Below are 14,820 nucleotides of genomic sequence, written 5' to 3'. Positions count from 1 at the left end.
TTCTATACCTGCTCTTTTATTTGAGTGCGAAGAAGACTGACTGTATACATATTAAACTGTATATTGTATTCAACTGTTAAAATATAAATTTACCAAAAGAGGCATGAAAGGAACAGCAGAGGAACTAAACGACGTTTGGCAATAACTAATTATAGCGGCTGACATCTACAGCAGTCTAATGCAGGAATTGCACAAGGAGTGCCCATGCAGTGCTAATTCTCTGCTCTGCACTTCATCACAAGTGTGGGTGATCTTGTGACATATTTCTGCTCTAGTAGAGCACTGCAGAGTGTGGGCAAGCTCCAAAAAGGACTTGTACTCTTGCTCAAGAGTGCAAGACTGATCATGCTTTGGGGGAGGGGGGCAGAGGGAGTGAGCGGTGTTAGGACCAGCGCTGTGGGAGTGTTCTTTAGAAGCGCCTGCCTTAGGCTGCTCTGGAAGTCCTCCTTTATTTCTTACATACATCATAACAGAATATTTACTTATTTAGCATATTTATATACCACTCAAAACTCTCATTTCTGGGCAGTTTACAATAAAATACAGATTAGAACAAAAGTTAAAACATTTGAACAATTTAAAAACTATGATGAATTCTGAGAGTCTAATTAAAAGCCTGGATGGAAAAAATGCATCGTGGCAGCTTTTTAAAGGGCTGTTAGAGGGACTGCTGTTAGGGGAAGCTCTTATTTCAGCAGGGAGTGCATTCCAAAGCCTCGGGGCAGCAACGGAGAAGGCCCATCCCTGAGTAGCCATCAGACGAGGTGGTGGCAACTGCAGACAGACCTCCCAGGATGATCTGAGTAGGCATCAGGGCTTATAACGGAGAAGGCATTCTCTTAAATACTCTGGACCTAAACATTTTAAAACTTCATAGGTTATAACCATCATTTTGTATTTTTGATAGCCAGTGTAATTCTTTTAATAGAGATGTAATATTGTCTGTTCAAGATAATATGAGATGTGGCATACCTCTGATCTGGATTCATGTATTTACCAGAATGGTTCATTATGAGGCTGGAAAATCCTTGTGATGAAAGCAGAACTAGTCTTGAGGAGTGATTTTGGGATTGTTTATTGGGAAATTTATATCCCACTATTCTAATTTCAGTATGGAAGTAGCTTATACAGCAATGCAATTTTTTAAAAAACAAAAAACTTCTACTACTGCAGATATTTCTATACTGCTTTTATAATTGTTAATAAAACTGTAATTGATAATAAAAACAAATGTATAAAAAGCAACAGGTAAACCATATCCCCAGTTTATTCTTGCTCAATCTAGACCCCGAGATTATACCTCACTACTTAAAATCAGATGAAAGGGAAGCAGTCCTTGCATTTTGATTTTTGGGAGGTGGTGTTCTTGGGTTTTGCCTGTTTTAGGTTAATTTTGGCTATAGAAGACATGAGATGTAAGGTTTATTTAGAAATTTTACCAGTTCTACTCTATAATACATGTATTTAGGAAAAGCAGATTGTGAGACCCAGAACTGAACACAAAAGGCTATAAATGCACGCTAGCTAACTGGTGAACTGTGGCTTAGCTGGTGCTCAATGCAGAATCATGTCCCTAGGATCTAGGAGTTGTGGCATTTTTCTAAGACTCCATTATTCAAAACAAAATGAAAAGTTGTTTTGATAAAGAATACAAGTAGTAGGAAATATATTCTGCTCAAAGACTTGGAACTAAAGATAAATCTTCCCTTTTAGAGCAAATCAAAGACTTCTGGGTGAAAGGGCATGGGTTAAAGACCAATAAGAGCAAGATGAGTTGGGTAGGCTGACCATGTGATGTTAATGCCCTCAGCATATATGGCTTCATGAAACAACACAAGTGCAAAAAAAAAAAAAAAGAGAGAGAGAGAGACTAATCTCCTTGGCTCAAGGAATTTAGCTATTGATGAGGAAGGAGGTAAGGGAGTGCATGAATGGTTCCTGCCAAACTGGTTTGCCATGAACTAGGTAAGATTCGGAGGTTCAGTTGTAGACTGAACCGAACCAGGCCCAGTTTGGGTGAACTGGTTTGGCATGGTAAGGGACGGTCAGGTGGGGGTGAGAGAGGGACTCTCTCAGTGGTGCGGCTGCTGGCGCTACTGATTGCTGCTGCTCACCCTCCCTGGTGCTGTCCCAACAAGCATGCTTTCCTCCTCTTTTACCAAGTGGCCTGCTTGGTGGCAATTCAGTTCTGTCCGCCATGCATGCACAGAGGCTATTTGTGTTGGGTCCGTGCATGTGCAGATGCCATTTGCCACACATGTGTGGACGCCACACAAATGGCCGCCACACATGTGCGAAGGCCAGAACTGAGTCGCTGCTGAGCTGGCAACTTGGTAAAGGAGTGGGGGAGTGTGCTTGTTGGGGTGAATACCGGCAGCTGCACTGGCCAAGTAAGCAGCTTTTTACCTCTTGCCACCCCCACCAGGCCACCACTTATCTTTTGAAGGGCCCCACACCCTGTATTTCTAAAGGGGAATCCTCACCAGATTCCACTTTACAAGTATATTGGCTGCCTGAACCGGTTCTATCGAATGGACCAGCCAGTTGGTTCAATCAAACTGGTTCAGAGCAATGCAGTTTGGTTCGAATTGATTCCAATTCAAACTGAACCCCCCCTTTTTGGGGGGGTTGTGCATACCCCTAGAAAGAGACTCTGGTAATAGAGTAAAGGAGGGGAGAAAGAAAATAATAAGGGGTAGAGCTTAGCAATACAGTGTTCGATCTGTATACTTCCAGCACAGGCAAAGTCATTTAGTAGTGTTGTATCCTAATTTCTTATCATGATGCAGAAAGTAGCTGATAAATCTAACTAGGTCATCAAGCAAATATATTGCCACTGTCTGCAAGTGTTCTCTTCTCTCCTCCTATGCAAAGAAATGGATATCTTTTAATATATATATATATTGCAGTGATGGGGCCTTCTGCTTTAAGTAATATCTTTCCCTGGTAGACAGAGGAAGCCTGCAACTTATGCTGGTTTTAGAAGCCAAGCAGCGTCTCCTAGTTCTGAGTTAGAAGACATACATGAGGTTCTAGCCCGGTCAAACAGGCACAGAGATATTAATCATAACAGGATCATGTGCTCCTCACTCTTTAGCTTCTCTTCATTTCCATATATAATACAGAAAGAGTAGTTTCATCTAGTTTATGGAGGAATGAAGACAAAGGATGTGTTTAGATTCTTGCATGGTATAGTAATAGAGCAAGACACTTGGTAGTTTCTTGCATGAAGTTTACTGTGTCTTATATTGGTTTATTAGCTTCCCTAAGCAGTAAAACCTTAAAACATTTCAATACTACTTACTGTATTTACCTGAATCCAAGAATAGTTTTTTCCCAAGTTTTTTTAATATTAGAAATCAGGAGGTCACTTTAAATTCAGAGTTCTGTTCAAGTGAATACGAATCTAACCTGTATTTAACCTCTACTTTATAAGGAAGTTTTATCAAATTCAGAGTAGTTTTGATTTGGGTAAATACGCTACCCTTTTGAAGTTGAAATGATTACTTTCCACATTAATGAGAATTTTGAAAAATGCTACTTAATACTATATGCCATTCTATGAAAGAAGATACAAACTCATGAGCATTATAAAGGTAAAGTGTGCTGTTGAGTCAGTGTCAACTCCTGGCGACCACATTACCCTGTGGTTGTCTTTGGTAGGATACAGGAGGGGTTTGCCACTGCCTCCTCCCGCGCAGTATGAGATGATGCCTTTCATCATCTTCCTATACCTCTGCTGCCCGATATAGGTGTTTCCCATAGACTGGGAAACATACCAGCGGAGATTTGAACTGGCAACCTCTGGCTTGCTAGTCAAGTCATTTCCCCCTGCTGTGCCTTTAGATATGTTTCATGTACTTAGAGTGCTTTGAATGACTTGTAGCTTTCTAGAAATACCTGCTCCCATAGTGCTCAAAAGGTATGTTTGGAAGGCTGAAGTCTTGACACCCAAGTCCTGTGTTTTCAGAATGATTGGGTGCTCTCAAGGTGCAGTAAAGTTCAGATTGTAAATGCCAAAGCGACTCTTCCTGTTCTTCCTGCTGACAACCACTTCCTTTCCTTTGCAGCAGCCCATTGTGCCTGCCCATCCAATGGCTCCTCCTAGTCCCAGCATAACCAGCAGCAATAACAACAGTAGCAGCAGCAGCAACTCAGGATGGGATCAGTTAAGTAAAACAAACCTTTATATCAGAGGGCTGCCTCCAAACACCACTGACCAGGATTTGGTAAAACTATGCCAACCGTAAGTATATATCTTCAGTGAAATGAGATTTCTTTCATTAATGCTTGAAGTCAACAGTTTGTCCAGAACATGCAAACAGGGCTGGGAGGGGAGAAGAAAGAACAACTTATCAGACTTGGATATAAAACCAGCATGAAGTCAAAACTTTGAACCTAGCCATGGATACTTGAGTGTTGCCAAGTATCTTGATGGATCTGATGAGCTACTTGCCTGAAAGGAACTGTTACAATACAAGGCTTCTGTCACAATATTTGATCTAAAAGGAGATGCATTTAATGTTTGAATATTTGAGTAAACATTAGCAAATAGTATTACACTGCTCATTTTGTAAGAGGCGATATTTTTAAAGCAATGGCTTGGATCCAGGTGCAAGCCTGTGAGTGTGGCGCCTAATAGAAATGAGGACACGTTCTTTGCTCAGGGGGGTGCACTTATCCTGAAGAGGAGAGAAAGAGGGGCAGGTAAAGAGGAGGAGGATTGAAGGTCTAGAGCAGGCCTACTCAACTTAGGCCCCCCAGCTGTTTTTGGACTACAACTCCAGTAATCCTTAGGCACAGTGGCCAATAGCCAGGGATTATGGGTTGTAAGCCAACATCTGCAGGAGGGCCGAAGTTGAGCAGCACTGGCCTAGAGAGATAATTGGTGAGGATCTAAGATACAAGGCAAGTAGGAAGGATTTGTTCAAGAGGAGTGGGTGGGGGGAAAGAGAGAGAGAGAGCAGCAGCTGCTTCTCACCTGCACCAACTCAAGCCAGAGGTTTACCTTGAACACAGAGACTGAAGGGGAGAAAGAGACAGGTCTGGGACTCCACTGGGACACGGGACACTAATTTCCTTTTACTGTCTGGGTTGGGGACTGATTTTGAAATCCCTACCTGCTTGAGTTGTTCCTATTATTTCTCCCCCGCCCCTTTTGGTTGATTTTTTTTTTTTTTTTTAGTTCTTGTTAACTCTCTGTTTAATAAGGCGCCCACTGGATTTTTATCCACCCCTTCCACAACTGATAGAACTCCATCCCCCCAGCCTCACCCACATTAGGTGAGGGTTACACAAGGAATTGTGAGCTGTGACCTGTGAGCTGCTTGTGGAAGCAGAGCAAAGAGCTTTTTTCTTTCTCCATCCTCCCGCCCCCAGTACCTCCCAAAATAACTGATCCTGAGGGACCCCCAGGAACAGTGTGGATTATAGTATGGGGGACTGGTGCTGGAGGGGATAGTCTGCAGATATCCCACTGCTCCTTGCAGAAGTGCTGGGCAAGTATTAGTTGGGAACATGTTCTTCCATAGACACAAAATGTCTTCCACTCATTGGAGAGGTGTGTTAGATCTCATGTTGGCATTTGTGAAAGGAAAATGCAGCTTACTCCAATTATGATCTTCTGTGTATGCAAGAATTTGTGCAAGCTCTTGAAGTTCTCATGCTACAGACCTTTCATAGTACTGCATGGATTCTTGAGCAAATGCTTGTGCAAGCTTTTGTAGAACAGTTCTAGCAGCTTTTTTTTTTAAACCATGTGTGGTTCATTTGATCCAGTCCATCGAGTTGATAACTAATTCTGAAGCACTGAACATAACTGCATAAGGCTTGGATCTTTCAGGCCAACCTGTATGTGTCTACAAAATCACTTCTTTCATCGTAGCCTTTAAAAACTGAAGCAAGTGGTTCAAGAAGATAAAAATTACCAGCCCTTGCCAAGTTGTCAAGATAATGATATCATCTTTATGCACTGTGGAAAGTTTAACATGCACCGAGTCCTCCTCCTGTTCAGATTTTCTTTTGTAGGCCTCCACATTAATGCTTGTAGCTGTGTGGCATACAGCAGGACTGCACAACTTTGGCCCTCCAGCTGTTTTTGAACAACAGCTCCCATCATCCCCAGCCACAGTTGCTAATATTTGATTTTAATGTATTTATTTATTCAGTCTATATGCCACCCTTCCTAAAGTGGCTCAGGGTGGTTTGCATTAAAATAAAAAAGACATAATAAAACTATTACAATCAGAAAACATTTAAACCAGATTTAAATTTAAATTTAAACTAGTTATCATTAGTAGCAAGGCTAAAAAGATGGGTCTTTAGGGTGCACCTGAAGGCCTCTAAGGAAGACAGTCCTCTTATATCCATGAGGAGTGCATTCCACAACGTAAAGGTGGCTACTGAGAAGGCCCGATCCCAGATTGCCACCTGATGAACTGGTGGCACCTGGAGATGGATCCATCCAGATGATCTTAATGAATGGTGAGGATCTTATAGAGAAAGGCACTCTCTCAGGCAACCCATACCTAAGTCATTTAGGGCTAAAGGTAATAACCAGCAGTTTGTACTTTCCCTGGAAACATATTGGCAGCCAGTGCAACTGTTTAAGAACAGGCATAATATATGGTCTCTTTGGGATACCCCAGAGACCAGCCTGGCTGCTACATTTTGAACTAACTTAAGTTTCCAAACTATGCGGAAAGGCAGCACTATATAGAGCTCATTGCAGGTTACCAGCTGGTGTACCACTGTTTTCAGGTAATAGTCAGGGATGATAGGAGTTATTGTTCAACACCTGCAGGAGGGCCAAAGTTGTGCAGACTTGGCATAGAATCATTTGTACCATAGCAGTTAACACTGCATCCTGTACTTGACAAGTGAAGCAAAATGTTATGCTCTTCCCAGTATGACCTAGTAAGTACAGCTATATCGACTAAGATTTGGCCAGGGCCTCTTCATGGCCCTAGGATGCTGTGATAGCAGACTTTGATTGCTGTGAAATTGAACAAGTCCAACAGGACACATTTTGTACCTTTTCAGCAGTGCAGGGCAGTGAGCAAGGATTGGCTGCTACTTTAAGTTCATTTTGCGTTTTTTTTCTGCCTTCTTGGGCAAAACTTTTGAATTTTGTAACATAGTTCGGTATCTTCATACTTGGTTTCTTTCAGCTGAATACTAAGCTCTATTGACTCACCCTCATCTCCAGTTCACTGCTATATGTAAAGACACATTTTATTGTGTTGTATAATTATTGCATGAAGGCCTGCAAGTGAATCATTTGATATCTGGAAAACAAGATGTGCTGTAACACCATGGAAGCTTGTTGCCAATAAGAGCTCATGTCACAGTAAACCACTTAGTTTCTAAGCTGCCCAAGTAGTTTTGTCCCCTTGCTGCTACAAAATGAACTTCTAATGAAAACTTGAATTAAAAACTCTCATTCTTGCCCAGTCTGGTGATGGACAGTAACAAGATGGTTGGTTGGGGTTTCTAAGTGCTGAGCATTAAATGGTGTGCATGCATTAGTTTCAGATGTTGGTAGTTTACCTGCAAAGACAAGTTTCACCCAGTGCCATGGCTCATAATTATAGTATTATGCATATTTATACTTCTGTGTGTTGTGCTAAATGAGAATAGGTTATAATCTTTTGGTTGCCTCTTTGAAACAATCCATAGTATATAGAGCACTGGGGAGAAGATTCTATGACTATCATAATCTAATGGAGATAAAACATCCAATCATCAAATAAGATTTAATTGAGCCTATTTGGTTTTAGAAAGAAAATTGCTGCATTTCTATGACCTCATTCTTCTGTATCCATTTGTTTCCTCTCCTTATTGGTTCATTCACTGCATTCAGCTTGGCTTTGACACGGAACTTCTGGCAGCGATAAACCTGAATATGTTTTTATTTTGATAAAAATATTCTACTGGGGAGTTGCTGGAGAGAGCTCTTATCTAGTTACAGAAGCGTGCTTGTATCTTATTTGCAGCAGTACAATTATAATTTTGCATTTCTTCTCTTTTTTTTGGTACTACATTTGGTTCTGCTCTTTACAGATTAATGTGGAAAAGTACTTTTGGTGAGGAGAGCACTTCTTGTTGCCAGTACATTTCCTCTTTGGACCTTTTCCATCCTCCACCTCTATTCATCTGGTTTTTCTAACCAGTGTTCCATTTATGCTTGTCCTGTCAGAATGAAATAGACTTCTGTATAGTGTATGTCAAAGACTCACCTGGGGAAGCAGATGTTTTCAGATGGCATTAGTGGAATTCTCACTGAAATAGAAACAATTATGTTTTCAATAGGTTGCCCTAGTTTGAAATACAAGTGCACCAATTTAGTCACATTAGCAAAGCCAATTCCTCCTTTTCTTTTTCCCAGAGACATGCTGAGAGATGAAACCATGATTTGGGCTTGTGTTGAATTAGACCTTATTGTTTAAATACTTCCATACAAAAAGTATTTTTACAAGACAGATTGTAAACTCATCATAGAGTTACTGTGATGATAGGATTTAACAACAGCAGCAACAACAAATATTTATATACTGCTTTTCAACAAATATTTCCAAAGCAGTTTACATAGAGAAACAATCAATCAATCAATAGGATGAATCTCTGTCCCCAAAAGGCTCACAATCTAAAAAGAAACACAAGATAGACACCAGCAACAGTCACTGGAGGTACTGTGCTGGGTATCAGTCGGGCCAATTACTCTCTCCCTGCTATAAAGAAAGAGAAACAACACATTAAAAAGGTGGCTATTTGCCCAGTTAGCAGAGGTTAAATTCAGTTAAATTGGGTTAAATTCTGAAATACTTTCAGGAAGAATGCTAGTATAAATCTTATTAGAACCCACAAGCTAAGAACATGCTATGCCTTTGTCTAAAGCCAGGGATTCTTACACCCCAACCCTTTTCGTGATAGTGACCTTCCTTTTTCTGGCAATACTAGCATTTGTGGGATTCTCAGCCAAATGGTTTTAGCGTCAGAGAGCTGCTGCAGCCTTATGTGTGGGGTGGGGGGGAAGGTGTGCACTGGATGCAATGGCAGGGGGACCAGCTTGGCTGCCGAAAAACATTCTGGGTCACTACTGTCACTAAGGAAAGCTCTCCCAAGAGTTGGAGACTAGCTTACATGGGAGGTAGCAGCAACAGCTTGGAGTGCTCATCTGCAGTCACACTGGTAGTGCAACTTTCTTTTTTACTGGGTCCCAATCTTTTTCCAAAGCCACCTAATGGCGCAGTAGGTCCATGACTTGACTAGCGAGCCAGAGGTTCCCAGTTCCAGACTATGGGAAACACCTATATTGGGTAGCAGCTATATAGGAAGATGCTTATTATTATTATTATTGTTATTATTTTACACAGTCAGACAGGTGTTATTGACTGGTTTGTTTTATCCAGACATTGAGTCCTTCCCAAGGACCTGGGATGGCTGAATTTTATTGTCAATGTTGTTGCTGTTGTTATAGATATCGTCGCAGAATATAGGCTGTTCCCAGTAAAGCTGCTTTTTGTAACTGGCTGATGGTGATTTCTGTGGCCCCTATGGTGTTGAGGTGCTCTTCAAGGTCTTTTGGAACTGCACCCAGGGCGCCAATTACCACTGGGATTATTTTGGTCTTTTTCTGCCACAGCCTTTCAATTTCAATTTGTAGATCTTTGTATTTTGTGATTTCTTCTATTTCTTTTTATTCTATTCTGCTATCCCCTGGTATTGCTATGTCGATTATTTTGACTTGTTTTTCTTTCTTCTCGACTACAGTTATATCTGGTGTATTGTGTGGCAGATGTTTGTCTGTTTGTAGTCGGAAGTCCCATAATATTTTTACATCTTCATTTTCTTCAACTTTTTCAATTTTATGGTCCCACCAATGTTTGGCGACAGGTAGCTTGTATTTTTTGCAGATGTTCCAGTGTATCATCCCTGCTACCTTGTCATGCCTTTGTTTGTAGTCAGTCTGTGCGATCTTTTTACAACAGCTGATTAGGTGGTCCACGGTTTCATCTGCTTCTTTACAAAGGCGGCACTTGCTGTTTGTTGTGGATCTTTCGACTTTTGCTCTTATTGCATTTGTTCTTAGTGCCTGTTCTTGTGCAGCCAGTATTAAACCCTCTGTTTCTTTCTTCAAGTTGCCATTCTTAAGCCATTGCCAGGTCTTGGTGATGTCTGATTTTCCACTTATATTGTGCAAATATTGACCATGCAGGGGCTTATTTTTCCATTTTTTTGCTCGGTTCTTGACTTGTTCTTTCTTGTAGGCCTGCTTTGTTTCATTGGTGTTGAATAGTTTCGCATTATTGACCATTTGAAGTGCATCTTCTTCACTCTCCTTGATATATTCTTCAAGGCCTCTTTTCTCCTCCTCTACTGTTTGATGGACTTGCAGCATTCCTCTTCCACCTGAGCTACGAGGGAGGTAGAGCCTATCGACATCACTGCGGGGGTGCAGAGCATGATTGATGATCATGATTTTCCTGGTCTTACGATCTAGCGTCTCTAGCTCTGCCTGGGTCCAGTCTATTATACCTGCAGTGTGTCTGATAACAGGTATAGCCCAGGTGTTTATGGCTTGAATGGTGTTCCCGCCATTGAGTTTGGACTTGAGGATTTTTCTAACTCTCCTGATGTATTCACTTCCAATTTTTCTTTTAACTTCAATGTGTGCGATGTTATCAGCCTGGAGAATGCCCAGGTATTTGTAATGTTCTTTCTCTTCCAGGTTCTTGATCTTGCTTCCATTGGGCAGTTCTATTCCTTCTGTTTTTGTTATTTTTCCTCTGTTCATTATTAACGCAGCACACTTGTCTAGTCCAAACTGCATTGCTATATCGCTACTGAATATACGGACAGTGTTTAGCAGTGATTCGATTTCTGACTGGGACTTTCCATACAACTTCACATCGTCCATGTACAGCAGAAGGTTGATTTTACTTAATGTTTTAGATGTTTGGTATCCGAGGCCTGTTTTGTTTAGTATTTGTGAAAGTGGGGTCATGGCGATTACAAACAATAGAGGGGATAGTGAGTCCCCTTGGAAAATGCCTCTTCTAATGCTAACCTGTCCAGGTGTCTCACCATTGATTGTTAACTGTGTACTCCACATGCTCATTGCTTTTTAAAATAAATATCTGAATGTTTTTGCTGACACCAGTTGTTTCTAAACATTTTAGTATCCATGTGTGAGGCAATGAATCAAAGGCTTTCTTGTTGTCAATCCATGCAACACTTAGATTTGTTTTTCTTCACTTGCAGTTTTCTAAAATCATTTTGTCAATCAGCAGCTGGTCTTTTGTGCCTCTGGTGTTTGGGCAATTTCCTTTCTGTTCAACTGGAAGCTGTTTGTTAGTTAATAAGTGTTGCATCACTTCATCTGCTATTATTCCAGTTAATAATTTGAACATGGTTGGCAGGCAGGTTATCGCTCTATAATTACTTGGAACTTCACCTTTTGCTGGGTCTTTCATTATGAGGTAAGTTTTCCCAGTTGTTAGCCATTGTTCAACATCACCGCCTTGCAAAATGTGATTGAACTGTTTTGATAGTTGTTTATGAAGGCTTATTAGGTGTTTAAGCCAAATGCAGTTCATCGTCGCCTGGAGCAGTCCAATTTTTAATTTTCTTTGCTCTTTCACTTATTAATTCTGGTGTTATTATTAGAGCTTGCATTTGTTGGTTACATTTTTTGACCTCTTTCATCCAGCCTGCTTTTTTATTATAATCTATTGGAGTGTCCCATAATTTCCCCCAGAATTGCACTGTTTCTTCTTTATTTGGTGTTTCTAGGTTTCTTGCAGTTTCTCCTTCTATGCTTTGGTAGAAATGTCTCTGATTCGACTGGAATTGGAGATTCTGCGTGTGTTGTGTAATTCTGGCTTCATATCTGCTAATCTTCTTTGACACTGCTGTTATTTGCTGCTTTATTATTTCCAGGACTTCTCTAATTTTCCTTGAATCTAGGTGGTATTTTTGGATCAGATACTGTTTGGTGTTTTCATTCTTCAGCTTCTTGTCTTTCATATCTTTCAGTTTATTAGCATCTGATCTAAGCCTGGAGATTTTGTTTTCTAATCGAATCTTCCATTTAGGTGATGTACTGCTTTCTTTTTTTACAGGTCCACTGATCTTATATCCGAGCTCTTGTGTTGTTATTGTTGCTGAACTGTACATTAGTTGGTTTGTTTCTTGCAAATTATTGGTTGATATTTCTACAAGTGCAGCATTGACATCTTTTAATGCCTGAGCAAGTTGTTTTTTGGCAACTGTTTTTAGAGCTGGAAGTCGAACTCTGGTGGTTGTTTGGTTCATGTGCCCAGTTATTTTTTGCTTTAGTTCTTGTTGCTTTTCTGTTAAACGGCATTCGGGTCTTTGAGGTGAAGGCAAAGGGGCGATTGCCTGGTTTTGATTTTGAAACCGTTCAGCAACAGTGGCATCCTCAATTTCCAACACCTCCTCCACCTGCGCCTGAGCAACTTCTTCAGGTGGTGGTAATTCTTCTTCCATATCTTGAGCCTGTGTTGCTCTTTGCAGTTCTTCTAGCTCAACTCTTGTGAATACTTTATTTCTTATTATGAATCTTCTCTGGTCTGCTAGCCTTTGTTCTGTTATTTTTGTATCTGGATGCTTCTCTCTCCAAATTTGGTACATTCTTTTTAAATAACCACTTCTAGTTGGACTAGATTTGTAATAGCAGATCATTATTTCCTTGTTGGCATTTTTTGTATATGTTTTTCGGTTAAGCAACATTTCTTCCAGTTACTTTGCTGTCTTCAGCCCTGGTTGCTCAACTGAAGATCCTGAGTCCTGTTGCCCACTTGCCACCAGATGTCCAGGGACTCCAGCGCCTGGCGCGGTCCTTGTTGACCCGGGCGACGACCGACCTGGTATAGATTTATTAAAGTTACATCTCACCATATTGTTGATGGGAGAGGCACTCTTTGTCTGGCTCCTCTGGTGAGACCTGTCCAGTATGGTTGGACCTCTGGCATAGCTCTCACCTTCCTCAGAGCACGCAAGCCCCACAACCATGCCAAGGTAGTGCCTCACTGGGGGCATTATTATTATTAATATTATTATTAATATTATTATTATTATTATTTCTATACCGCCCTTCCAAAAATGGCTCAGGGCAGTTTACACAGAGAAATAATAAATAAATAAGATGGCTCCCTGTCCCTAAAGGGCTCACATTCTAAAAAGAAACACAAGATAGACACCAGCAACAGTCACTAGAGGTACTGTGCTGGGGGTGGATAGGGCCAGTTACTCTCCCCCTGCTAAATAAAGAGAATCACCACGGTAAAAAGTTCGTCTTTGCCAAGTCAGCAGGGGATTATGTGGGAGATGGCAATGGCAAACCTCTCCTGTATTCTCCCAAAGAAAAACCATAGGGCTATGTGGTCACCAGGAGTCGACACCGATTTGATGGCATACTTTACTTTAATCTTTTTTTAAGTGGGCCCTTTGGCCCTGGAGCTTCAGCCATTGCCGGAGTTGGCCAGCCTCTGACATGGCCATGCTGGGTAGCTATACCAGCCCTTCATTAGTTGAGTGCCATGGGGCAAAACTGTACATAATAAGGCCATGGGGATGCTGCCAAAAAAGAGTAGCCCTATGTAGAGTTTCCTCTTCCCTATATAAGTATAGTACAGCTTACTGTTTGTCTGGGGGTAAATGGAGAGGTCACTGGTTTATGAGATACACGCATAAACCAGATAATACTCTGAAAAACAATAAGCAAATAAGTTTTAAGGTGTGGTCTGAACTAGAATTCAGACCTCCTATGTGCTGCAAGAATACATAGTTATTTTGCCTAATTCTCTGTAAACTGTTCAAAGTATGACTCTTTAAATTGAAATTTTAACCAACATAAGCATTAAAACATTGAGAACAAACCTGCACTTAAGTATCTCTCTTTATTATAATACTGCTGTTCTGGGTACCACGTAGACATTTAACTGGATTACAATTAGAAAAGCAGCTGGTTTAAAGTAATAAAATTAGTGATGTAATTACCACCACAGATCACTATGCTTTTCTAGGACAGATGATGAAATAATGGATTACTATCTTGTAAAAGCCAGCCTTACATTTACATGAACTTAAATGGCAGGGTGCTTTTTCAAACCATTGATCTTCAAAAAGATGCACATCTAGAAAATTAAGTTTAGAAAATTAAGCACTGTAATATTATGAGGGAACTAAAACCTCTTTTAGTTCTAGCAAAGTCCTAGTGAGAGTTGCAGTAGATAGCTGTGTTCAAAATATTCAGCTGCTGTAATATAGAATGGGCTATTAGAGAGAAACAAAAAAACCCCTTATTTCTGCATGTTCAGGTAACACCAGCAAAAATTACAGCTATTGCCCAAGGCCCTTGTGCACTTGGATGTATTGGCTGACATGCTGCACAGAGTAATGTTTATGGTTCCAGACCACCCATGCTGCTGCGCATGTCTAAAACAATGTCTGCTTTCTTGCAGAACAGAGCTGTTGTGCTACTACCTAAAATTGCACAGTTGTACTTCCACGTACATTTCCAAGGTATGTAGCACCACAGAAGTGCAGTTTAGTAGTGTGGCAGTCCTGTTCCACACAACACAGTGGGCATTGTTTGCATTACCCTATTCAATGTACTGGGGCTGGTGTGCTGTTACATAAAATTGCACAGTTGCTCTTCTTCAGCACTACACATATTATTGCCAATGTACGTAGCACCACAGAAGCACAATTTTGCATTTTACTTAGTAGTACACCAGTCCTGTTCTGCAGCACCGCAGGTGTTGATTTGGTTGCCTGAGGGCAGCAGAACTGTCT

The 14,820-nt window shown here is 40.9% G+C and overlaps 1 protein-coding gene across 9 annotated transcripts in view; it reads left to right on the top strand.

Annotated features, from left to right (window-relative positions):
* The window catches only part of RBMS1 (RNA binding motif single stranded interacting protein 1), a 198,629-nt gene that overhangs the window by 98,957 nt on the left and 84,852 nt on the right, over positions 1–14,820 (top strand). For all 9 annotated transcript variants that reach the window (XR_008309693.1, XM_053260969.1, XM_053260958.1 and 6 more), the window contains exon 2: positions 4,071–4,246. Coding sequence is in view for 8 of the 9 variants with exons in the window: in XM_053260958.1 (XP_053116933.1) it covers positions 4,071–4,246 (176 nt within the window). In the remaining variant the exon portion in view is untranslated. The remainder of the gene's footprint in view (positions 1–4,070; positions 4,247–14,820) is intronic.

Source organism: Hemicordylus capensis, chromosome 1 (genome assembly GCF_027244095.1).
Source record: "Hemicordylus capensis ecotype Gifberg chromosome 1, rHemCap1.1.pri, whole genome shotgun sequence".
In the NCBI taxonomy this organism is placed as follows: domain Eukaryota; kingdom Metazoa; phylum Chordata; class Lepidosauria; order Squamata; family Cordylidae; genus Hemicordylus; species Hemicordylus capensis.
This window is presented reverse-complemented; position numbering and strand designations above follow the sequence as displayed.